We start from the raw sequence: 25,733 nt of genomic DNA on the forward strand, positions 1-25,733 counted from the left end.
CAGGGGTAAACAGCCACAACACATTTTAATGCAAAGATATGCAGGAGTCCAGCAATGATTAATGCAAACACCCTACAGGAGGTAACTTGTAGAGCATTTGTATTCAGACCGTTTGAACTCTGCTAGCTCCTTGGCACCAGCGTGTATGGAGTTAGTTTTTGAGAATCTCTGGTATCAAGGGTTAACAGCATTCTGTCCAATTACCTTGGTCGGGATGATTTCAGGACAGCAGCCAGATATGTGAAGGACAGTTCTGCAGGAAGGTTAGGGCTGCGAGTGCTTAGCCAACACAGAGGGAGTTTATCTGAGTCTCTTAAGCAGCACCTCACATTTCTAAAGGAAACAGATAAGCATTCAATAGCAGCTTCTTCTCTTCTCTGGTCTTCAGTTACCAGCTCCTGCAATTAGATTACAAAGCAAGACATTGTAGATAATCAATAGCAGCAGCTCTAACATCATCCCCCAGTTGTAAGCATCAGACAAGCTGCTTCGGACTCAATGTAGGTGCACAAGCTACCACCACCCCCATCCCCCCCTGCCAAGTCAATCACTGTGTTGAAACTTTGAGACACTTGGACTGTTCTTCCACACTTGTGCTCAGAACCAGGCAGTTTGCGGTCTCACCAGGGCAACGAAGCAGCACTCCTCGTGCTGCCACCATAAGAGCACAAGCAACACCTGTACTAGCACAGAGGAGCGAGTGTTTTGCTCCTTGGTCAGCATACTAGGGAGCAGGGAGATGGGGCTGGAGGCCTGGGGGCTCTTTTATATACACAGAGAAGGAGGGAATTTATTCTCCACTTTAGACAAACTGTTCTGTTTACAAGCAACACGCAGGAAAAGCTTCCTTAACTGGGGGAAGCAGACGTCTCACTGCTCTATACAAAGTCCCAATGTATGGTGGTGCTACTGTTATTCCCGCCCCTCTGGCTGTGCTCATGCAAGGGCAGGACTAGTGCCCAACCCGAGTGAGCTCAGCATTAGTTCCTTCCCCAAAATAGACCCAGCCTGTCTGGCTGGAGCTCCAACACCTTCAGTGGAATCAAAACCAAGCAACCGTCCTTACTGCTGTGACTTTACCCAGCAGAACAAGGCTGATCCCATGCATCAGCCCGTAGTGCAATGATTCATTAGGAAAGATCAAATATGAAGCACAGGTACATTCTATAGGTCTCTGGGAAGCCCTGCTAGACTGGATCCTCACCACACCTTGGCTAGAAAGCTGGCTAAAGCTTTCTATGACCAGCTGCTCTATTTGGGCATGTTAAGGGTGGTTACCGCACACTTGGAATAAGTCCTTCTGCTTTAACTCACCCTCAACCAATCCAATGTACACAGACACCTCTGAATTCATCTCCAGTGTGTGTTTATCAATGCTGTGACCTTCAGGCATTGAGCTAAGCCATTCCCCCTTCCTCTCAAGTATCCTTCTCAGAAAATCTCATCTCACAAGATTAATGTACTAGAAAATCTAATCAGATACAGGTGCACACACTCCCATGGTGGCCTGCCCATACAGTAACAAGACCAATTGCAGGTTTTGTCTGTGAAATGTTCCAGTACCTGTCCAATTATTCCAGGTGGAGAGTCCACATGTAGCAGGATACCTACTTTCCAGCATCTGGAAATGGTCTATTATTCCATAAAATAGCCAGCCAGCCCATAGTGATGACTGTAGCAAAAGCTGATGAGCCATTGTTTTTCCAAGTACCAATTTCCCATCCATGCACCTCTGCATTTAAAAAAAAAAAAAAAGCAGAGGACTGCCAACAATGCATCCTCTACTCCCTAGACACATGCACCAAACAGGTTTTATTGTGAAATTGGTACAATATCCTGGGCTGGCTGGCTTTTTAAATGTGGGAGGTGATTAAGCATCTGGTTATACCCAACAGGTTTGGTTAAAAAGGAGTCCAAAAGAGGAGTGTTTTGAAGGCAAAACGCAAACTTCACTGCTGCTCTAAGTACATCCACTTAATGGGGCATTTTTAAAGTATAGTACTGGCTTGAAAAATCGAGGATATTAGACAGTTCCCTTTACTCTGACCTGCTACTTAGGTGCATTTGTTTGTTATCTTTCTGCTTACTTTACTGACCAAACTATTTCTGTTAGCACTGCAAAGCCAGCACAGCTGAGAGTGAGAGCTGGCTTGTGTACAGCCAGATTAGTCAAACTGAGTTCCAGGTGCAGAATTTCTAATTCTTGGCAATGCACAAGCCAGCGTGACTTTCAGATTCTTACTTGGATTCTAAGCTCTTTGGGGAAGGGACTGTCTTTTTGTTCTGTTTGTACAGCCCTTAGCACCATGAGATCCTGGTTGTAACAATATAAATAATATCACCATGAATTTGCAGGCCTAACAGCTGGGGAAACCACATTTCTTGGGAATTAATCACATCTCTCTCAGCTCCCCTCCCCCATAGCATAGTGTATTATGATTTTCAGAGTTTTCTTAAATGAGAGTATTACAACCAGACTGTTAGACATTATGCTTTTGAAACGTATTCATCACTCAACACTTCAGAGTTACAGTTTGACCTGCTAGCTCAAAATACAGTGATAAAAATAAAGGGTGCGAAAACTACAGAAATAAGCTTCACACCAAGCCCCCATTTATGTGGAGTGTATTTTGCACTGCAAATAACTGCGCCCACGATACTGCATCCTCAGTTCATTCATGCTTTTGCCTGGCAATTTACAGCTGGTATCAAGTAACGGGTGTACTTCAATGGGGATCTCCTGCAAAGTGGAGGCCTGCTTTTTTTAAAACTGGCCAATTCCTACTCAAAGCGTTTTAAACCCTAATAATGCTATTTTGTGCTTCTCCATCACCTTTCATCTGAGGATGCTTCATAAGTTACATGTTGATCTTCTCAGATAGCTAGTAATACTTAGCTTGCAGGGTGAGTATTACTGTCCCTCCAGTCTATAGATGGGGAAACTGAGGCACAGAGAGCTTAAGTAACTTGCCCAAGATCAAGGAGACAGTCTCTGTAGCTGGTGGGGCTCACACTGGGAACAGATGCCCACATCACAGAAACTCTGTCAGATACTCAGAAGTAAAAGATCATAACCCCCCCCTAACGTTTAAACTAATGGCCACTTGAAAGAGAGCAAGATATTACAAGAAAATTCCTTTGAAGCCTCAGGCATCCCCAGAACAGGACAGCTTTATTGCCAGGACGTCACAGCTACAGTTTGACAAGGGGACCAAGACAAACGCTCAGTGGGTCACACTTCCTTCCAGTTAGTGCTTGCTGCTGTCTAAGGGGTAAAAAGATTTTCAAGTAAGTACAGGGCGAGTACATGAAACTCCCTCCATAAGATCCAAATATCATGGAATACAATGAGGCGGTTTAATAATAGTTACCCTGAACTCCATGCTTTGGGGATCGGGCTATTAGGACACTGAGCAACTGAATCAGTTTTTAAAAGAACAAAACCTTGAGAAGAGTCATATGTGGCAGAGTTCATAAGAACATAAGAGCTGCCATATTAGGTCAGATCACGTTCCATCTCGTCCAGCATCCTGTCTCCATTGGTGGCCCCTACCAGAGCTTCAAGGGGAATAAACAGAACAGAGCAATTATGGAGTGATCCACCCCTCTCTTCCACGCCCAGCTTCTAGCAGTCACGGATTTAGAGTCACCTAAAGCAAGGGGGTAACATCTTGGCTAATAGCTATTGATGGATCTATCCTCCATGAACGTATCCAATTCTTGCTTAAACCCAGTTACACTTTTGGTCACCACAACACCGCAAGTCAATGAGTTCCACAGGTTAGTTGTGCACTGTGTGACAAAGTACCTCCTTCTGTTTGTATGAAACCTGCTGCCTATTAGTTTTATCAGGTGACCCCCTGGTTTTTGTATAATGTGAAACGGGAAATAATGCTTCTCTATTCACTTTTTCTACAACAGTCATGATTTTATAGGCCTCTATCGTAACCCCCTTAGTCATCTTTTTAGTCTCTCCTTGTATGGAAGCCATTCCAGACCCTTGATCATTTTTGCTTCTCTTTTCTGAACCTTTTCCAGTTCCCACAACCTGACATCAGTTTCAGAGACCCCCATCCCCTCCACTGGCATGATGTGTAGCTGACAGGAAAGCAGGACAGCCATGCAGCAAAGGACTGAGATAGGGCATTCACAGTAGGGCATGGAGCTGAAGCCCAGGGTCAGACTCTGGGAGGGGTGTAAGCCATTTCAGCACATCAGGGATGGACTCAGATGACTGAGAAAAATGCCAAGTCTTGAGCCCACACTCCCCAACAATGACAACAGACTCATCCATAGACACTGCTGTGCACAGACCCAGGCTTGTATATAAGGGAAATTTTCCAACATTTACTCCAGGAGGAATTTTAAGCCACAACACAATGCAAAAATTCATTTCCTCCCCCTCACACCCCGCCCCCCCCCGGCCAGCAGAATTAGCCAGCAGCTCTGCAGCACCGTCAGTAGCAGATGCGGGACCAACCAGAGCCTGGCTCTCCAACTTGCAAATACATGACACTGCCAGGGGGACGGGGAGCTGGACTGTTCCACGCAGGTGCAGTTCCCAGCATGTCCTGAAGGAAGGAAATGGCATGCAGGAAACTCTGTACAAGCCTGGGAGCCAGCATCAGGCTGTTTCTCCCTCTCAGTGGCGTAGCCAAGTTCTAACATCAGGGGGAGCGAACACATTAAAAAAGACACCACCCAACATATCAAATTACTAATTACATACTTTTAAATTCATCATACATATTTATTTTGTACTTAAAATAAAAACACAAGAATGATAGAGGCAACAGAAGTGTTTGCACAGATTATACTTAGATATACTTTAGATTCTAGAAAGTAAATGACAATACAGTAGTTTATAATTGGCCGGTATTTTTTTAAACCTGTGATATTTTTTCCAGTTACTAATTTCATTTTAAAAATCAATGAAATGCACTTTATTTATAATAGATTGTAATACTAAAGTCACCAAAAAGGCATGACAAATACAAGAATGAGTATTGGTGAGCAAAGATCTCATAGCTCTTCAGGGTTTACAAAGCAGTAATTTCCCCTAAAGCAGCTTCACTCATGGGGGGGGGGGGGAGGTTAAACAAAAGACATCTCTACGACACAGGTTGGCAGTCTAACATTTTTGAAACACTGAGTACTGAAAGTTAGGGTTTTTAACCAATTTAAGCTGTGTACGTGCACACACACACACCCCAACAAAAAAAACTTTCTTCCTGCTTTCCTATCAACCAGTTCTGTTACTACAGGAATGAAATCTAGACATCCCACAAAATAGCTAGTTCCACATTGTTCTTCAAACCTCAGATCAGTGAAATGCAGCTTTGCATTTGAGATACTATATGACTTGAGTACATTTTGCACTGCCTGCAGCTACACTGACATCAGGAGAGGAGAAGAGGACATGACTGTCCCTAGCATATATGATTAAAAAAAAAAAAAAAGGTGAGACACACCCACTATCAATGCAACAAGAAGGGAGATCAGTAGCTAGGGCCAAGAGATAAGATGCAATTAAACCCTCCTGTACCCACAACCCATATCTGAAAAGCATCAGTCGCTCTGCAGATCAAAGAAAGAAAGAGCAGCCAGTATTCAGCCAGACAGGATCCTTATTGACCTATATAGGAGAAGTGCACTCAAGTAAACTGTAGCAGTTTCCCAACAGAGTTTTCTTATAGATTTATTTATTAAGCAAAAATTAAGATTAGGAGTCTGATTTAAATTATGTAAATTTTCAGTTTGAGTTAACCGTGGAACTATTGCAGCTACTTTTATTTTACTCATGCCTTCATAAAAAGCTACAGAGTTATAACAGATAATTACAAAGACTAAAGTACATGCTTTAATATAATTAGGACCGGGCCACCCAAGATGAAAACTATACCATGGAAGAGTCCTACAACCAGGTATTTGAGGCCAATCCTCTTATCAATGGAATCCTCAACCAAACTGTGAGGAAGGAGATGTGTACACCCTCTAATTTTTGACAATAATTCAAGGTCAGCCAGCCACCAAGGAGAGCACCATTCATATTCTGGTTTTGGATAAAACACCTGATCTTGCCTACATCATAGAAACCTTCCTCCCTCCAAGCCTATAGCAATAAAGTAACCATTAAACAAGTTCTGAATCAATCGTCTTTCTTCCCAATTTAGTTTTAACAAAAAAAGCTGCAATGTAAGTAGCTATGGGAAATAACAGTGCAACTACTAGGTATCGGTGGGGGAAGTGTGCTAGTTATGTCCTGGATACACTGGTCTGTTAAGTGTTATTGCTTTTAATATGCTAATGCAAACACTGTAATAGAGTATTAGTGTCCCAATGTACTATAGCTTGTTTTAACTTACCGTAATACTAGAAGAGGTGCATGTGAAGCTCTCTAAAAGTTGACACTACAGCAGTGATATTCCCAAGCCAGCATGCATAGAGCTGGGGGTGGGGAAGGGGAGTGCATCTAGGTATAAGTAACATCTCACACCAAACAGGAACTTCTCCACAGTTCATTGCAATTTGGAAGTGTGATTATTATACCTTGTCTTACAAACACCAAACACAATTACATATGCACAAGGTCAATAATTCCCTCCTCTCCCCCCCATATACAGAGTTGTGCTTCTGGATATAGTACCGGGTATCTGTCTGAGATTAATATTGAGCTCCCAGCTCTTCAGGAAGCAGTGAAGAGTCAGCAGCCAAGCCACAGGCTGAATCCTATTGCAAACAGTATGGGTGACGCATGAGGCATTCTGAAGCAAGAGGAGATTACTGGAAAACTTTAAATAAGACACAGAAAGAATACAGTTTTCCTAGGTTTTGTTTGTCGGATTTATTGTATGATGTATAGTAAGTGTTTAATATAAAAATCAGGTAAGTAGGGTTTAGAATGTTACAACAAGAGATTATGCTATTACCATTATCCAGTCAACTTGCACACTACTATTTTGAATTGGTGATAATTTACAGAGAGAGAAAGAAGAAAGAGGGGAGGGGGTTAAGCACGGGAAGGGGGGCAATAACCCAATGTCTCTCCTTTGCCTCCTGGTCCTGCCATTCCCTCAGCCCCCTCCGCGGGGGAGAGCCCGACATCATCCTCGCCTCCCTGCTCTGCTGGACCAACTTCAGAGCACAGAGACAGCAGTGGCCGGCGTCCCCGCGCACCCCCTGGAGCAGAGCGGTGGCTCGACTGCAGCAGAGTCATTCCCCGGGCTGCCGCTGCTTGCAGAGAAAAGATGCCACTGAAGACAGACCACGAGAAACACCCCCGCCCGTCTTTTTCTTTCCTTCTCCACCTCCTCCGTCGGCACCAGCTGGGCTTCAGAGCCACCTTACCCACCGTGTGGCCGCCTCGCTCTGCATGGGGCTGCCGGGGGCCAACGGGGCTGCTGCTTCTCAGCCTCCCACACCGTGCTGCCGCACCTTCCCCTCCCGGCAGAGCCCACCCTTGCCTGGGCGGCATGTGCCAAGCGTGGCTCAGCTTAGCGAGCCGGGCAGCTGCGAGTGGGCAGGCAGGAGCCTCCTCATCATCATCCCTGGAGAGCCAGGCAACCAGCTGGGGATGCGGGAAGGCAGTGCAGAGCTGAGAGCCAGCTGGCGGCCGCATGCAAAACCCGGCTCCAGAGTTCAGTGCTGGCTGGAAAGGCGCCACTTTTGGAAAATGTGCTCGGGGGGAGCGGCCGCTCCCCCCGCTTCCCCCGCAGCTATGCTCTGGCTGGTAGGGGGTGTAGGTGTCTGGGCTAGGGGGGTGTCCCACAGCTGGATGCTGGGGGTGTGGGTGTCAGACTGGAAGAGCAGAGATTTCTCCCAAGATGTGTCCAGCTGACACGTGTGACACACTCAGACAGGTGCCCAACAAAAGCCTAACAGAGAAACAGGAACTGGGCTGTTGGAGGAGTTTCTTTGACTCTCTACTCCTGGGGGAATCTTTTTGCTGGCTGACAGGTATTTTGAATTAAATTACCAAAATAACTGAAACTGGTGTGATTATATTGTGTTATTTTGCTAAATAAAATATGCAGATTTTTAAAATATTGTGTGCAGAATGTTTAATTTTTTAGCGCAGAATTCCCTCAGGAGTACACATTACTACACCACTATGTGGGTGGTTTCCTATGTGAACACTTATTTCAAATAACAAAGGCCTTTTCAGTTTAGGTTACATCCCCTTGGAAGTAATACTGGTAGGTCTCCTTGGATAGACACACCCTAGCTATGAGATTTCAATCAGGTTTTGCAAAAACCAAACCAAACGCTACAGCTGCTACACACGTGTATAGCTTCCACTGACTCCCGTAGCAGCTACACCTGAAGAACCACAACTGTGTTGAGCTCCACTGTGCCAAACTCAGACCTGTTTGTAAGCCTCGACTTTTGTTCAACCAATAGCAGTGAAGAATAATCTGACATTTAGATGTCAGATGCCATAGTAATGGGGGCAATACATGGAGCCAGACAACCTTTGCCACAATGCCGCCTACAGTGAAATAAAACCTGGACACAGAGGATACTCCACCCTCCACAGAAATGCACCTGCTTCTAGGGAGGACTGTGTTACAGAGCTCTCCATCTCCACTTGCTGATGGTGGGAATAAGAGCATTTCAGTTTATGTAGGAGAATGCTGACACACGTAATACAAATACAGAGAAAAGTTATCCCGTTCCACTTTGAGCTAACATGTAGGCCCCAGCTTACAGAATGGGGAGACCACCTGCCTTTGCACTTACTGCTTTTCCAGGATAGGCTATATGGCAAGGACCTGGGTGCTCTCATGCCTGGCATTAGGTTATTCTTTGGTTCCATCACTACGCTGGATGCAGGGCTGAAAGAGATCAAATAAGAATTATCCTACACACGTGTACTTCTTCTAGCCAAGTATCTTTTACTATAAATATTTGAGTATTTTTCTAACACTGAAGACAGAGTATGTTAATTGAAACAAACCTTCATGCAATCAGAACAGTTACTTCTCCTCGCAAAGGCTAGACAAAAGTGTAGAATACAGTGATGCCATTTACTTTTTGACTAAAATCCCCAATTAATCAGTTATCCAAACAAGAAATAAATAAACCAAAGACAGCAAGAAAAATCAGAGTTAAAGCTTGATTATAAATATTGCACTGCCCTCAACTGTAAATGGCATCTCAGCACACATGCCCTAGTCGTCTCTATATACGCAGACTTCGACATCTGCATGAACAGTGAATGCCAGTGAAAATGAGGTAGGATCAGAGGCTAAAACAGGGAAAGAAAAAGTTAAAAATTATTTAGACAAGTTGAATGTCTTCAAGTCGGGAGGGCATGATGAAATACATCCTAAAATACACAAGGTGCTGACTGAGGAGATATCTGGGCCATAAGCGATTATCTTTGAAAAGTCATGGAAGACAGGAGAGATTCCAGAGGACTGGAAAGGGGGCAAATATAGTGCCAATCTAGAAAAAAGGGAATAAGGACAATCTGGGGAATTACAGACCAGTCATCTTAACATCAGTACCTGGGAAGATAATGGAGAAAACAATTAAGCAATCCAATTGCAGAATCCTAGAAAATAAGGCGATAAGTAACAGTCAGCATGGATTTGCCAAGAACAAATCGTGTCAAACCAACCTAACAGCTTTCTTTGACAGGGTAACAAGCCTTGTGGATGGGGGAGGGGAGTGGTAGATGTGGTGCATCTTAAATTTAATAAGGCTTTTGATTCTGACTTGCATAACCTCCTCGTAAACAAACTAGGGAAATACAACCTAGATTGAGCTACTATAAGGTGGGTGAATAACTGGTTGGAAAACCGTTCACACAGAGTAGGTGATTCACAGTCAAGCTGGAAGGGCATATTGAGTGGGGTCCCACAGGCCTCAGTTCTGGGTCCAGTTCTGTTCAATATCTTCATCAGTGATTTAGACAATGGCATAGAGCACATTTATAAAGTTTGCAGACGATACTAAGCTGCAAGGGGTTGAAAGTGCCTTGGAGGATAGGATTAAAATTCAAAGTTATCTGGACAAACTGGAGAAATGGTCTGAAGTAAATAGGATGTGCGACACTACACTCCATATTCATCACAGTAATATTATTAGGATATGATCATGGCATAATTATGAAGCATTTTGTACAAGATGGGTCATGTAAGGAGTCATTGGGAAAATTATGATTTGCTGAATACAATTATCCTATTTGTATGCATGTATCATTTTTGTATCTGAAGTTATGAATATTGACTAGGTATCTATATTTCAAATGGGCTTATTCTAGAAAACACCCACAGCCAGCCTTTCAGATACAACAATGAAAAAGCCAAAGGCGGCTACTGGCTCATCGACAAAGACAACGGGTTGTGGAATAGCTTAGCCTTCCTGGAAGGCCAGTCTGTAAGTTATGGCTGCTACGACTCTGCAAGGGCATGTGACCAGATCACGTGTCTCTGGACTCCATTTTGGGTACCTGAATTTTTCCACAAACTGGTCTGGAAACCAAGTTTGAAACAGAGTTCCTGCCATAAGAAAAAGCTATATAAGGTAGAGAGTGACATCATCAGTTGTTCTTCACTCCCCTACAACTCAACAACAGACAGAAGCTCTGAAAGAAAAAGTTTTGGAACGGGGTACGAGATCCCAAGCTGCAAAACAAATGCAGCTTGTCCCTTAAGAATCTGCAAGCCTGCTTATATTGTCAGCCAGGGTGAGAATTTGCTAATTCATATCCAATCTTTCTAGAATTTTAGGCTTAGTTTGCGGTTCTGTTTATTTACTAGGTAATCCGCTTTGGTCTGTGTTCTATCACTTATAATCACTTAAAGCAAAAAAGAAGTTTATTAACTACAGAAGATAGATTTTATCTAAACCGGTGTGCCTGTGACCAAAGTGTCTTGTGAAAAATCTCAGCCTGCTTAACACAAGTATGCATGGTCCTCTCCACATTGAGGGAGTGGCAAACTGGGTAATAAATTCATACTGGTCGATGTTTTGATCAGGGCAGGATGGTACAACTCTGGGGTCCCAGGCCGGGGGTTATTTTGGCTGTAGCCTCTTTATTGTTGGTTCATGCAGTGGCTGTCCAAAGCCTGCATGCAACTGCAGCTGGGTGTGTCCCTGCCTGTGTGAATGCTGGTGGGAGCGGTCTATAGCCTGTCACAGCAGCACAGTGCTAAGAGGGAGCCCAGGCTGGTGAGTCACAGGGCTCAGTGAAACCCCAGTTCCAGGTGGCACCCCGGGGGGAACCAATCACAGGATGAAATTCAATAAGGACAAATCCAGAGTACAGGTCTGTCGCATCTTATGTACATTTAACATGCACAAATTCAGCTTTACGCGGCTGGCAAAAAAAGAGAAAAATAATTTAAATACTGTTCCTGTAGTGCGGGCGATTTCGCCTGCCATTCAACTCAATGTAATTTTGATTATACGTGGTTTTCACTTTACGCGCTGACCGCGGAACGTAACCCTAGCGTAAGATGAGAGAGACCTGTACTCCAATATCAGTTGCACACATACAAAAATGGGAAATGACTACCCAGGATGGAGCACTGAAGAACAAGATCTGGGGGTATAGTGGATCACAAGCTAAATATGAGTCAACATCATTTTGAGATGCATTAGCAGGAGTGTTGTAAGCAAGATCCGAGAAGTAATTCTTCAGTTGACATTTAATCAGCATGGAGTAGAGCAGGGGTATTGTGTCCAGTTCTGGGGGCGACATTTCAGGAAAGATGTGGAAAAATTGAAAAAAGTCCAGAGAAGAGCAACAAACATGATTCAAGGTCCAGAAAACATGACCTATGAGGGAAGATTGAAAAAAATGGGCTTGTTTAGTCTGGAGAAGAGAAGACTGAGAAGGGATGTGATAACAGTTTTCAAGTAGATAAAAGGTTGTTACAAGGAAAAAGGAGAAAAATTCTTCTCTTTAACTTCTGAGAATAGGACAAGAAACGATGGGCTTAAATTTCAGCAAGGTTTAGGTTGGACATTAGGAAAAACTTCCTGTCAGGGTGGTTAAGCACTGGACTAAATTGCCTAGGAAGGTTGTGGAATCTCCATCACTGGAGATTTTTAAGAGCAGGTTAGACAGACAGCTGTGAGGGATGGTCTGGATCAGTGATTTTCAAACTTTTTTTCTGGTGACCTAGTTGATCCAAGACAGCTGGGGATGAGGGGTCTGGGAGGGGCTCAGGGCTGGGGCAGAGAGTTGGGGTGTGGGGGTGAGGGCTGTGGCCAGGAGTGAGGGATTCAGGGTGTGGGAGGGGGCTCTGGGCTGGGGCAAAGGGTTGGGGTGCAGGAGGGGAGTCAAGGCTCTGGGCTGGGACCAGGGATAAGGGGTTTGGGATGCAAGAGGGAGCTCTGGGTTTGGGGGGGCTCAGGGCTAGGGCAGGGGCATGGGGTTACCTCGGACAGCTCCCGGTCAGTGGCGCAGCAGGGGTGAAGAGGAAGGCTTCCTGCCTGTCCTGGCACCACAGACCACGCTGTGCCCCGGAAGCAGCCAGCGGCAGGTCCGGCTCCTAGGCAGAGGCGTGCAAGCGACTCCGCGTGGCTGTTGCCCACAGGCACTGCCCTCCACCAGCTCCCAGTGCAGAGCTGGTGCTCAGGGCAGGGGCTGCACATGGAGCCCCGTGGCACCCCCCGCAACCCCGCCACGTAGGAGACGGATCTGCTGCTGGCCACTGCGAGGGTGCAGCACAATGTCAGAACATGTAGGGACTAGCCTGCTTTAGCTGGGCAGCACCGCTGACAGGACTTTTAACAGCCCGGTCAGCAGTGCTGACCACAGCCACCGCAACCCAGTGCCTTCTGTTCTGTGACCCACTTCTGGGCCACAACCCACGGTTTGAAAAGCACTTGTCTAGATAATACGTAGTCCTGCCCCGGGTGCAGGGGCCTGGACAAGATGACCTCTCGAGGTTCCTTTCAGTCCTTCAATTCTGTGTCACGGTTACAGGCTGTAGAAGGCTGTACATTGATGACCTTTGATTAGACAGGTAAGGCATAGTACAATGATTTGGTTGTTCAGGGGTGAGACAGATAATGACCAGACACATTATGCTTTATTTTCCAAACCTACATTGTGATTACACTTCAAAAATAAAATTACTTCTGATTCAGGGCTCTAACTGCCTGCAAAATCTCCTGGCTGTTAAAAGTTACTTGCAGCAGGTCATGAGAGATTAGATTAGTGTCAGAAGTTTAAGCCTAAATTGCCTAAGAGCTGACATCAGTCTGCATTTCTATCATGCCCAGCATAACAATTTAGTGTTTAATAACCCTCCCAATAAATATATAACCAGTGGGGATTGAATCCAGGACCATCAGCACTAATAGTACTACAGCAGAACTAGAGGAGTAACCATTATCTGGTAGCAATAGTATGTTCTTATACTCTCCTATGGATCTGCAACTAAAAGGAAACAGGAAACACTGACCAAGAGGCATAGGAATGTTGATTCATGCCAGTGGGAACTCCCCCACCATCACCCCAAAGTAAATTGCATCTGCCCATCAACACAGCAGCATGAGTTACAAGTAGTTTGAAAGCACATCTTCTATGAAAAGCACTGTCAAAAGAAATAAACCTTTTGTTACCTGTTGTTTATGCCACTATTGAACGTGCCCCAAACGAACACAGAATCTGATTGCTCCTGTAGCTCTGCCAAAGGAAACAGACATCATTGTGGCTCAGTACTGAGTAACTTCTGCAAGCGTCATAGCAACACAAAATGAGAAATATGGCAGAGACGCTGCTAGGTTTACAAAATGGAATGAGAATTGAGCTAAGACTTGGCATAAGTGACAGCAAAGCAGGCATTTAATTGAGAAATATAAAGTGTAATGATCATCATCAATTTCCATTTTCATCGAAGCACAGATGGTGCAACAGACTACATGGAAAACAACAGATGTTTTGTAGAGAATAGCAGGCATGTGGTAGATCCTGTGAAGCAGGAGAACTTAATTTGTTCAGGGACAGTATAACTGGGTGTCCCAATACATGATCTGTGCAGAAGGATATATGGGACCTCTCTCTTAGTCCATGTAACTTCTTTGGGGGCAAGAAGAAGGGAATAGCAGGGGCTGACAGCCACCTTGTGTCATCAACCTCCTCACCTTTATCCCAGTCTTCGTCACATGGGGACGGCTGCCACATGCTGACAGTGTTCATCTCTCTGTGGCAGTTATTCGACTGACTCACTTAAAGCAAAGAAAATTCTTAGTGAGAAAATTTTTGGATAAAATACAATCCTATTTTAGGGACATTAATTGTTTTTTGACCTAGCTGCAGAACAGCTCTAGGCTTTGGAGAGGAGCAGCATACGCTGGAAGCTGATCAGTACTCCCCTAGTCTTAGCAGCAAAAAACTCTTTAGGCCAGGGATGGGCACCTTGAAGGTAGCAAAGGGACACAAAATCCATGAGACCCCTTTGGTGGGCCATACCTTAAGAGGCTATACATTGCCCAACTCTGAAAGTTTGCTACAACACAGAATGTTTGGCAGGCCAAATCAAATGATCTGGCAGGGTGCTTGCAGCCCCCCATTTGCCAATCCCTGTTTTAAGCCTTTTCTAAAGCTAAACAATTCTGCACACATTTTTCAGCAATGGTGCAGCTGCTCCAACATATGCATTGGGAGAGAGTTCAGGTGTGTTTCTATTGTCATGTCACAAAAATCTGCTCAGGGTTTTTTCACTACTATCATGCTCCAAGCCCTGTCTTCATGAACATGCACATCATTGCTAGCTTCAGTACAACTCTACTTTTGCCAGAAAACAGGTACGTCTTCCAGTGTAGTGATAGCCACAGACATCAGTGGGGGGAGACATTGGAACACGACCCACATAACCAAGTGATTTAGGTGCTGGGGTGACAGACCTGGACAGTGAACTCCTCATCAGAGCCGACAGCATGGGCAGTGGTAGGAAAGCTTCCCCATAGTCCCCTCCCCAACTTGCCCCACTCTGAACTGGAAGAACCCACCTTCAATTGGGAAAGTTATTCGGCCTTCCTGGCCCAGTCACAGAAGTGAGGATTGTTATGATCTGGACACTTGTCCATTAAGAACTGGACTGAGACCAATTTATTTCACATATGCCACTAGACAGGCTATGAAGATTTTTGGTCACTATCAGGTCAGATCTGCATTGGAGACCCACCTCTCTCATGACCACTATCTTTCCCGCTCTAAGCGGTCCAGATTACCATCTAGATCTCATTTCAGCACACACAGTTTAGGGCACAATGTACAGTTCCCATTTTAACGCTAAAATCTCTGGCAGATAACGTAATGCAAGCCAGTTGCCTCTCAGATGCTTAGGAGAATTTGCATGGACACAGAATGAATGAAGCTCAAGTCTCCCAGGGCTCCTGCTGCTTCTGTATCACATAGCACTACAGGTAAAGGGTTGCTTATGGAATAATAGAGTATTAAAACAATCTTTAACAGCAAAAATTAAGTTAGAACGCTGTTAGCCCAAGAGTTCCAGAAGTGACTTTACAGAGCCAAAGGAGTCTAATATTTTCTCACCAATGTCTTGCTCAATGCAGCTTTTGTCATCACAGCTTGATATATGATGTCTGATCTCAGCTCTGGGAACCTGATGGCGGGCATTAAAGGGGCATGTGGCTAGCTGCTGTGCAATATCAGGGTGGTTCTAGAGAAACAGAAAAAGTACGTGCTATCTCACTGAATTCATCCTAGCCCTTGTATTTTCTAGTCACTAGTGAAGGGTTTGTGCAATCTGCATCCTGAAATAGGTTGAAAACATTTAAACAAGGAAAGACAAAACTTAGCTCAGGTCCTGAGCACAAATGCAGTGTAGAAACAGTGAAGCATATGCATCCTTTATGATATATGCTATGGTTGTTCATTTTTACATGTAAACACCACCCTGATTTTCTCTCATTGAAGATCAGCCCCAGAACAAACACAGTGAAACCGTTGCAGTGTCATCACTGGCATGGTTCGATGCACAGATGAAATCGCCCTAAAAAGCCTACACGGGGAGTAAGTGCCTTGAAACCCTAAATAATTCAGCCACTTTATTTTTAAATTAAGTAAGCAACAAACTAGAGAACAAGTTCCTGCCTGCACTAGAGCTTAAGTCTTTGCAGTAAATTTAACTCTCCTGAAACAGGAGGGAAGTTACTCAATGTTCCAGCTGAGGCCACATCTATATTGGGGGCATTCTGCCAGTATAAGTAAACTAGTGTGGACACAGAAGAGCACTACTATCCCCCACTGAATGAAGAGCCTTTACCCTTAGAAAAGAGCAAGGCAACAGAGAGGAAGAACACACACTGCTCAGGCTTGCTCTGCACAGTTTTTATATTACTATAGCTATGCTGGCTAGGGGTGTAATTCCTAACCAATACAGTTATACAGTACATCATCTTAACATGTGGATGCAGTTATACCTGTATAAGTGTGCTCCTATCAGTACAACTAATATACACTAGCACTGGAGAGGTTAAAATAAGCTACTGACTGAGAGGACAAAAGAAAGGAGCAGCTTCTTCTGTTAAATATATAGCATTCTAGCCCAGAATAGAAGACTGAAAAGAGATAAAAAGTTTCAGACCGATGTACATTGAATAGAATAATTAGCAATATAAAAAAAAAAGATGGTTTACTTTGCAATCAGAGCAGTGCAGCTGCTAAAGAATTAGCTGCAACATCAGATCATTTTTGCTTTGGCCAGCCAGAAGGCATCCATATAACACTGGTTGCATCTGCTCCATGCCCTGAAGTGGGAAGCAAATACCTGGGTCCCATGAGTGAACTGCTGGAAGAGATCCCCATCACTAACCTAGGTATTCTGAAGAACCTATATCACCTTTCTTCAGGGCAAATGCACTGATCTGAAGTGCATTACTAAATATGAACTGGATGCTTTTACTAAGTGGTAAATGGATAACAGAGATATAAATATGAAATAAAGATGGCTTCTTCCAGTCTAATAGCAAGTGAATGCATCCTTCTAGCAAAAGGCAACAAAGCATACTGAGCTCACCATGCATTAACATTTACAAAAATATGATTTCCCAAGTGCATTAGAGACCTTACACCCTGTCCTACCTTCCTGCACTTTATAAGATGATAGGGAAACCGACAGGCTCGGATTTGATGATAGCGATCATATGGACATTGTATTAACTTCTCTGGATCCAAAGCATCAACTGGAGGAGAAGGAATAAAAAGACAAGAAAACATTCTGCCAGACAAGATCTAAGAACATCATCAACACAATTAACAAGTGTGGAAACATACTAGGTACTGGAGCTTTCCTCTAATGGGGTTAAGCCATGAATTTTTAATAGCCTAGACAAAAATTTAAAATTGCTACGTTGGCACTCATTGTGTACACCCAACCAAATTCACTTTGGACTTTTGGTGAATGGAATATTAAATTAAAAATGAGGAAAGTGTAGTCAGTAGTGCAGAGTGGCCAGTACATATCAATGAGTACACTTATGTAGAACAGTGAGCTGGAAATACACACATTACTATAAAAACCTTTGAAGCTACCAAATTAGCTAGCTGTATAGCAGTGACATGCTAAGGGTCAGCAGAAGCATGGCATTCTGAAGTAAATCCTTTTGCATTTATCTTCAATGCTCAAAGGCCATCTCTGCTGGAGTAAGAAAAAAAATCAAACTAAAAACAAACATGGCTGGAGTTAAGGCTGCAATTTGCACTACAGAGCACTTGGCTCTATAAAGTGCAGAGGTTGGCAGGTGCTTAAGAGCCCAACACCCACTGAATATAGCGAGGGCCTAAGTCACAGGCACTTTTTGAAAATGTTCCCTCCTAGTCCACACTAGGACTCAGAGAGGCACGAGTCACCTTAATCACTTAAAAGTTACATAGAAGGGACAAGGTAGGTGAGGACCAACTTCCAATAGTGAGAGAGACAAGCTTTCAAGCATACACAGATCTCTTCTTCAGGATTCAGTTTGTGTTCGTGCAGCAGCTTTCCTGCCACTACAAATGTGTCTCCCCTCACACCTTCCATGCTATTTACCCACATTTGTATCAGTGTACAGAGGGCATGCACACAAAGGAACAAGGGTCAACAGACTGTGGGATGTTCTCTAGAGAGCTGGAAGTAAGGGGAAGGGCCAGACTGATTACATAAACCAGTGTTTTTAATTTTTTTTTTTAATACCAGGGACCAGCTTGCAGCCTTTCTAAACAGTGTCAGACAGACCAGAGGGACAGGCCACTGAGAAAGACTGACACAGGTCACTAGGACAAATGGCTACTTTTGACAAAGTGGGAATTGTCAATGTTTGTATGAATACTGTGTGCACCTCAGTTTTCCCTATGTGTTGCACAAGTATCTAGGCGGTGGGATAAAGGTGTGAGAGCTTTGCAGATACCCCAAGAGGGAAGGTACAAGTGCCATCTAGCTACCTGGGCCCAGCCAATGGTTGGACATTCTGTATCCTGAGGCCCATTCTCTGCAAGAGCCAGTCGGAGAAGTTAGAGAACAAAGAGGTGGAGGCCAGGTGACCAGTTTGCCTGGGCAACAGCATACAGGATGGAGGAGGGGCAACTGGGTGTGACTGAGAGTGAGCTGCTGAAAGCTGGTCAGTCTCCTGGTTTGGGACTGAGCGGGAGAACCCAGGGCTCTGGGTCTCCTTAAGATGGACTTTGCTTTAACTTCCTGCTTTCTGTGCTAACAAGATTCTGCTCTATGATTTGTTTCAGATGACTAATAAACCCTTCGGTTTTACACCGTCGGGGGTGCATGGCCCCTTAGGGGGGCATGCAAGGTTTCCCCAGGTGTTCTATTCAGGTGGACTCGCTGCAGGGAGCTTATGGCGTGAAACAGGGATGCTGAACGCTCAGACCCAGGAGGAGCTGAAGCCCAGGCGGTTTGTCCTAGTGAGCGTGCGCCCCGAGGGGTGGTCACACTACAAGAGGGTCCTGTCTGATGGCTAGTCTACGCTACTGCACTGCTCTAGTGAGTCTGGTGAAAACGCACTATGCTGACTGGAGAGCCCTCTCCATCAGCATAATTACTCCACCTCAGCAAGAGACGGAAGCTATGACAGCAGGAGAGTGTCCCCCACTGACTTAGGGCTGGTGTGGACAGCTCAGGTGATGCGTTGATCAGGGGGGTGGCTTTTTCACATCTGTGACCGACATAAATTATATCGACTTAAGAGGTAGTGTAGACAAGCCTTGAACTTCATCCAATGGTTCCAGAGCACCAAGCCTGTGTACCCATGAATTACTCTGTGTGTGTGTGGTGGGGGGGGGGCCCCGAGGAGAGTCATCCCCAATGCATCAAACCAGCGCCATATGCCAGGCTAGGCCTCTGAAGAGGGCAGCTCCCTTACCCGACCATGGTACTAACTAGGACTGTATATTAATCACAATTAACTCATGCGATTAAATAAAATCACAATTAAAAAATTAATCACGATTACTCGCAGTTTTAATCATTGCACTGTTACACAACAGTATGCCAACTGAAGTATAAAATATTTTTGGATGTTTTCTACATTTTCAAATATATTGATTTCAATTACGACACAGAATACAAAAGATACAGTGCTCACTCTTGTTTTTATTACAAATATTTGCACTGTAAAAATGATAAATAGTATTTTTCAATTCACCTCATACAAGTAGTGTGGTACAATCTCTTTATTGTGAAAATGCAACTTACAAATGTAGATGTGTTACATAACTGCACTCAAAAACAAAACATAAAACTTTAGAGCCCCCAAGTCCACTGAGTCCTACTTCTTGTTCAGCCAATCGCTAAGAAAAACAAGTTTGTTTACATTTATGGGAGATACTGCTACTCACTTCTCATTTACAATGTCACCTGAAACTCAGAACAGGAGTTTGTATGGCACATTTGTAGCCAGCATTGCAAGGTATTTACATGCCAGATATGCTAAACATTCATATGCCCCTTCATGCTTCAGCCACATTTCAGAGGTCATGCTTCCATGCTGATGACACTTGTTAAAAAAATAACACATTAAATAATTTGAGACTGAATTCTTTGGGGGAGAATTGTAGGTTTCCTTCTCTGTTTTACCCACATTTTGCCATATATTTCACGTTCTAGCAGTCTCAGATGATGACCCAACACATGTTGTTCATTTTAAAGGACAATTTTTAACTGCAGATTTGACAAAATGCAAAGAATGTACAAATGTGAGATTTCTAAAGATAGCTACAGCACTTAACCCAAGATTTAAGAACCTGAAGTGCCTTCGAAAATCTGAGAGGGATGAGGTGTGGAGCATGTTTTCAGAAGTCTTAAAAGAACAATACTCCAATGTGTAAACTACAGAACCCAAACCACCAAAAAAGAAATTCAACCTTCTGCTGGTGGCATCTGACTCAGATTATGAAAGTAACATGCGTTGGGCCACACTGCCTTAGATCGTTATTGAGCAGAACTTGTCGTCAGCATGGACACATGTCCTCTGGAATGGTGGTTGAAGGGACATATGAATCCTTAGCGCAGGGGTCAGAACCTTTCAGAAGTGGTGTGCCGAGTCTTCATTTATTCACTCTAATTTAAGGTTTTGCGTGCCAGTAATACATTTTAATGTTTTTAGAAGGTCTCTTTCTATAAGTCTATAATATAGAACTAAACTATTGTTGTATGTAAAGTAAATGATGTTTTTAAAATGTTTAAGAAGCTTCATTTAAAATTAAATTAAAATGCAGAGCCTCCCAGACCAGTGGCCAAGACCCAGGCCGTGTGAGTGCCACTGAAAATCAGCTCACGTGCCACCTTCGGCACACGTACCATAGGTTGCCTATCCCTGCTTTAGCGCATCTGGCACTTAAGTATCTTGCGACGCTGGCTACAACAGTGCCATGTGAACGCGTGTTCTCATTCCAGGTGACGTAAACAAGAAGTGGGCAGCATTATCTCCTGCAAATGTAAACAAACTTGTTTATCTTAGCAATTGGCTAAACAAGAAGTAAGACTGACTGTACGTGTAGGCTCTAAAGTTTTAGATTGTTTTAGGATGCAATTTTTTTGGTCCATAATTCTACATTTGTAAGTTCATGATAAAGAGATTGCACTATATTATTTATATTACATGAACTGAAAAATACTATTTTCTTACAGTACAGACACTTGTAATAAAAAATAAATATAAGTGAGCACTGTACACTTTGTATTCTGTGTTGTAATTGAAATCAATGTATTTGAAAATGTAGAAAACATCCACATATATTTAAATAAATAGTATTCTCTTACTGTTTAATCGTGTGATTAACCTGTTTAATTGTTTGACAGCCCTAGCACTAACAGGATATTAACCATGTTTTGGAGCCAGCCACTGGTAATAAAGTAAATTATGAAATGTGGCATGGATAGGGCCTTAATAAGAAGTCACTTTACTGGGATGATCCCCAGGAAACTGATTTAGGCCCTGTCTGCACCAGACATGACTGTAGTTTTGTAACCAGTTTGTACCCCACACAGCAAATCTGCTAGTTAGATCGGCCATTTCTCCAGACCGCTGACATGCTGCAGCTGGGGGACATAGTCCACTAGGTCAGTGTGGGAACCCACACACACAGTGGAGGACTGTAAAATGACAACTTCCTGGAGGCCTTCATGCCTTGAACATTACTGATAAGAACGCTGTGCCTTAGCCAGATTGCATATGCTAAATAAATAAAATGAACCCCACACCGCTGAGTTACACCCCCACTCCAGCCTTCCCGGCTCACAAAGGTTGGGGCATGGTGTTGCATGTCTGCACCCAATATGCTGCCTAGAAGAGTTTGTCTCAGTACACCCAGTCACCCACCCAGGAACTACATATCACCCAAGTAGTCTCACACCAACCTTACAAAACCTAGGTATGGGTTCTTGTTGTGATATTGACCCACATCATCCTCTTATTGCCTCTAAAGTTTGTGTGGTTTTGAACTGCAAGAAGACCACAAATTCTTTCATTCTGGAACCCAAAATCAGGTGCAGTGAACCACTGCTCTAATACACAGATGCATATATCCACCAAACTTAATGCCTAGAGGGGAAAGTTACTTCCCTAGAAGCCACTCCCCCTCCTTTTAATCAAGTTTAAGATACTTTAATACTTTCAAAGATCTAAGCTGTCTCTCACTGTATCTTTGCGGGAACCATGAATAGAATCAGAATTGTAGGACTGGAAGGGACCTCCAGAGGTCATCTAGTCCAGACCCCTGCATGAATGTTACAAGCCAGCAAAGAAATACTTACCATAGTTGTCTTCTAAATCCATTTTACTGATGCTGAAAGAACGCTGACTTAAGTTTTGCTGGAGGACCCTTTGAGCCAGTCTCTGAGTGTCACTCTCCTCCTTAAAATATCTACCCTATAGACCAAAAATGAAGAGATTCACAGATTGCTAAGGCCAGAAGAGACAATTATGATCATCTAAGAGGTTTCAACCTGTGATCCGCAGACCCATGGGGGTCCACAAACTATATCTAGGATTTCCAAAGGGGTCCTGCACCTCCATTCGAAGTTTTTTAAGAGTCCACAAATGAAAAAAAAGTTGAAAACTACTGATTTAGGCTGACCTGCATAACACAAGGCATAGGACTGCCCTGACTTAATTCCCATTTGACCTAGTGCAGATCCTTTAGAAAGGCATCCAATCTTGATTTCAAAAGTTTGATGGAGAGTCTACCACAACAGCTGGTAATTTTTCCAATGGTTAATTACCCTCATTGTTAAAAATAAGCCTTATTTCCACTCTAAATTTTTCTAGCTTCAACTTGCAAGCACTGGAAATAACTTGAAAGTTATTTCAATTTATTCATCACAGCTACTAAGGGTCAATGATCAACTGCATGACAGCAGCCAGTAGACTTTATATCTATGCTATGTATGCTTAGGACACAAGCTTATAAGGTGGCCCACATATAACGTAGGGCACCTGGAACCTCATATTCTTCTGCCACACACAGAAAGGTTTCCTCCAAGATGCTAAAATCCAAAGATTTTTTGTCTGAAACATCCTCCTTGCCCAATAAATTTAAAAGGGTTAAAAGAACCAGTTCCCAAGAAAAGTTAAGCCATGTATTTTGAGAGCTCAGTTATCTCTTATACACAATTTAGTGCTTCATCCTGAGCCACTCCACCTGCCTGACAGGTCAACACTTTTACACCTACTTTGAAGAAGAAAGTAGGATCTGTATGAAGAAAAAAAGGCAGAGAGTTAGATTCTCTCCTGTCTTCACCGCAATTCATACAATTTGAATGCATCACTCATCTAAAAAATCCTTCCTCACAAGATTAAATTCTGTCTTATTTAGATTTATAAAGGACTGCACACACTCTAGAGACAATCTGAATCTCAGATTTGGCTGCCCGCCAGAAAATATGGTTGCTGCTTTAAAAAAAAAAAAAAAAGCCAAAAAGGAGATGCCTAATAAAACTGGCACACATGGGCCACATGTGTCAGCTGCGTATCCCTCTCTAAAGTGTGAGCTGCAGATCTGACTGGCACCACAATGTCCGAGGTGCCTTTGACAAATTGGTTGGTCTGGCCTAGGGCACCCCAGCAAAGGCACTGGTGTGTCCTACCCCACCTGCCCCCGGGGCACTGGGGGGGGGGCAGCCATCAGCCACAGGACACTGCGGGGGGCACGGACCACAGCCTGGGGGGCGGCGCAGAGCGAGGCTGAGGCGCGGGCAGCCAAGGACCCGGGCTCTCCGGCATCCCCCATGGTGCGGGCCGCTCCCGCCACACCGCGAGCCGGGGCGCCGGGCAACACGATCCCCCCGGCCCCGCGCAGGCTCGCAGCGCCCGCGCACAGCCGGGGCCAGGCCGGGCACTACAGCCGGTGTCAGCCCCGGGCCGGCAGCAGGGCCCGAGCCCAGGCCCCCCTACGCGGCAAGCGGGGCGCCCCCCCCCCAACCACCCGCACTTAGCGCGAGAGGCTGAGGCGCGGGCAGCCAAGGACCCGGGCTCTCCGGCATCCCCCGTGGTGCGGGCCGCTCCCGCCACACCGCGAGGCGGGGCGCCGAGCAACACGATCCCCGGCCCGCGCAGGCTCGCAGCGCCCGCACAGCCGGGCCAGGCCGGCACGGCAGCCGGTGTCAGCCCGGGCCGGCAGCAGGGCCCGAGCCCAGGTCCCCACGCGGCAAGCGGGTGCCCCCAACCACCCGCACCTAGCGCGAGGCTGAGGCGCGGGCAGCCAAGGACCCGGGCTCTCCGGCATCCCCGTGGCGCGGGCCACTCCCGCCACACCGCGAGCCGGGCGCCACCACGGCCCCGCGCAGGCTCGCAGCGCCCGCACAGCCGGGGCCAGGCCGGGCACGGCAGCCGGTGTCAGCCCCGGGCCGGCAGCAGGGCCCGAGCCCAGGCCCCCCTACGCGGCAAGCAGGGCGCCCCCCCCAACCACCCGCACCTAGCGCGAGAGGCGAGAAGAGCCCCCGCCCCTCCCCCAACGACCCGGCCGGGGGCACCTGAGGAAAGGGGGAGGAAGCGCCCGGCCGTGCTGAGAGGAATCGCGCGCCGGCCGTTACCCACCAGGCTTTGCGCGGACCAGCACGTGGCGTCAGTGCGAAGGCGGCTCCTTCGGCTCCGGAGCAGCCACTGTGAAACTCCTCCCCCGCCGCTGTGAGACCACAGCGAGGCTCTACCCCTCCACCCCGTTTCGGGCACCATAACGAGGCTGCTCAAGTCACCCCTCCCAGTTGAAGGGGCGGGGCTAGCCGGGCAGCGCAGGGAGGGGCGGGCTGTGGGGGTGGTGCCTGAGCATCCTGCGCTGGGCTTAGTTAGCGGCAGCGCCCCCTGGGGTTGGGTTGGAATGGCGCAGGGCGTGGTGGGAGTGTGGCTAAGGGGCCACGTGGATGCTGGGACAGTGGTGGTGGGGGGAAGCCAATGCAGCCAAACACCTTAGCCCTGCCCTTTCCCTGAGACCCTGCCCCACAATCACTACATTCCCCCTCCCTTGGTGTCTTGCTCTTGCCCACCCTCACTCACTTTCACTGAGCTGTGGCAGGGGATTGGGGTGCAGAAGAGGGTGAGGGCTCTAACTGGGGGTGCAGGCTCCAGGGTGGGGCCAGAAATGATGAGTTTATGGTGTGGCGGTGGCTCCAAGCTGGGACAGGGAGTTGGGGTGCAGGAGGGAGTGAGGGTTCTGCTTGGGGATAAGGGGTTTGGGGTGTAGGAGGGAGCTCCAGGCTGGGGCCAAGGGATTCAGCATGCAGGAGCGGGCTGCATCTTGAGGCAAAGGGTTGGGGTGCAGAGAGCGTGAGGGCTCCACCTGGCAGTGCAGGCTCTGGGGTGGGGCCAGGGATGAGGAGGTTGGGGTGCAGGAGGGGGCTTGGTTTGTGGGCAGTGCTCAGGGCTGGGGTTGGGGCATGGGCACAGGCTTATCTCAGGTGGCTCCCAGTCAGTGGCACAGCAGGGCTAAGGCAGGCTGGCTGCCTGCCTGCCCTGGCTCTGCGCTGCACCCAGAAAGTGGCCAGCAGCAGGTCCAGCGCTTAGTGGCCAGGTCTCTCTGTGCACTGCTCTCACATGCTCTGAAGTGTCCCTAGCCTCTGTTTGCCAGAAGCTGGGAATGGGCGACAGGGGATGGATCACTTGATGATTACCTGTTCTGTTCAGTCTCTCTGAAGCACCAGGTATTGGCCCCTGTCAGAAGACAGGATACTGGGCTAGATGGACCATTGGTCTGACCCAGTATGGCCATTTTTACGTTCTGATTGCTCATAATCTTAATCAGTTACTACTGTGCCAACTAA

General features: G+C 45.8%; 1 protein-coding gene across 7 annotated transcripts; it reads right to left on the bottom strand.

The window, feature by feature from the left end:
- Positions 1-24,682, bottom strand: LOC120381317 (gametocyte-specific factor 1-like). Of its 7 annotated transcripts, none has more exons than XM_039499520.1 (8): positions 24,514-24,672; positions 22,233-22,347; positions 17,072-17,172; positions 15,521-15,647; positions 14,107-14,190; positions 13,585-13,648; positions 8,728-8,834; positions 1-398 (listed from the first exon to the last, which is right to left on the bottom strand). In XM_039499520.1, the coding sequence occupies exons 1-8, from the start codon at positions 24,649-24,651 to the stop codon at positions 385-387; spliced, it is 750 nt and encodes a 249-aa protein (XP_039355454.1). In that variant the 5' UTR covers positions 24,652-24,672; the 3' UTR covers positions 1-384. The 7 variants fall into 7 exon arrangements, with proteins under 7 accessions (XP_039355454.1, XP_039355455.1, XP_039355450.1 ...); XM_039499521.1 differs by having other exon boundaries at positions 8,740-8,834; positions 24,514-24,669; XM_039499516.1 differs by lacking the exon at positions 1-398 and adding an exon at positions 6,830-7,230 and having other exon boundaries at positions 24,514-24,682.
- Between the last annotated feature and the right edge of the window lie 1,051 nt (positions 24,683-25,733).

This window comes from Mauremys reevesii, linkage group 13 (assembly GCF_016161935.1).
Source record: "Mauremys reevesii isolate NIE-2019 linkage group 13, ASM1616193v1, whole genome shotgun sequence".
Taxonomy (NCBI): domain Eukaryota; kingdom Metazoa; phylum Chordata; order Testudines; family Geoemydidae; genus Mauremys; species Mauremys reevesii.

Coding starts and splice junctions, on each gene's coding strand:
- LOC120381317 (XM_039499516.1), bottom strand. CDS start 24,651: ATGGTGCCCGAAACGGGGTGGAGGGGTAGAGCCTCGCTGTGGTCTCAC. Junction 15,648..17,071: donor ATCTTATAAAGTGCAGGAAG/GTAGGACAGGGT, acceptor CTGTTTCTCTAG/AACCACCCTGATATTGCACA. Junction 7,231..8,727: donor GAAAAGCAGTAAGTGCAAAG/GCAGGTGGTCTC, acceptor CTCTGCAAGCAG/CGGCAGCCCGGGGAATGACT.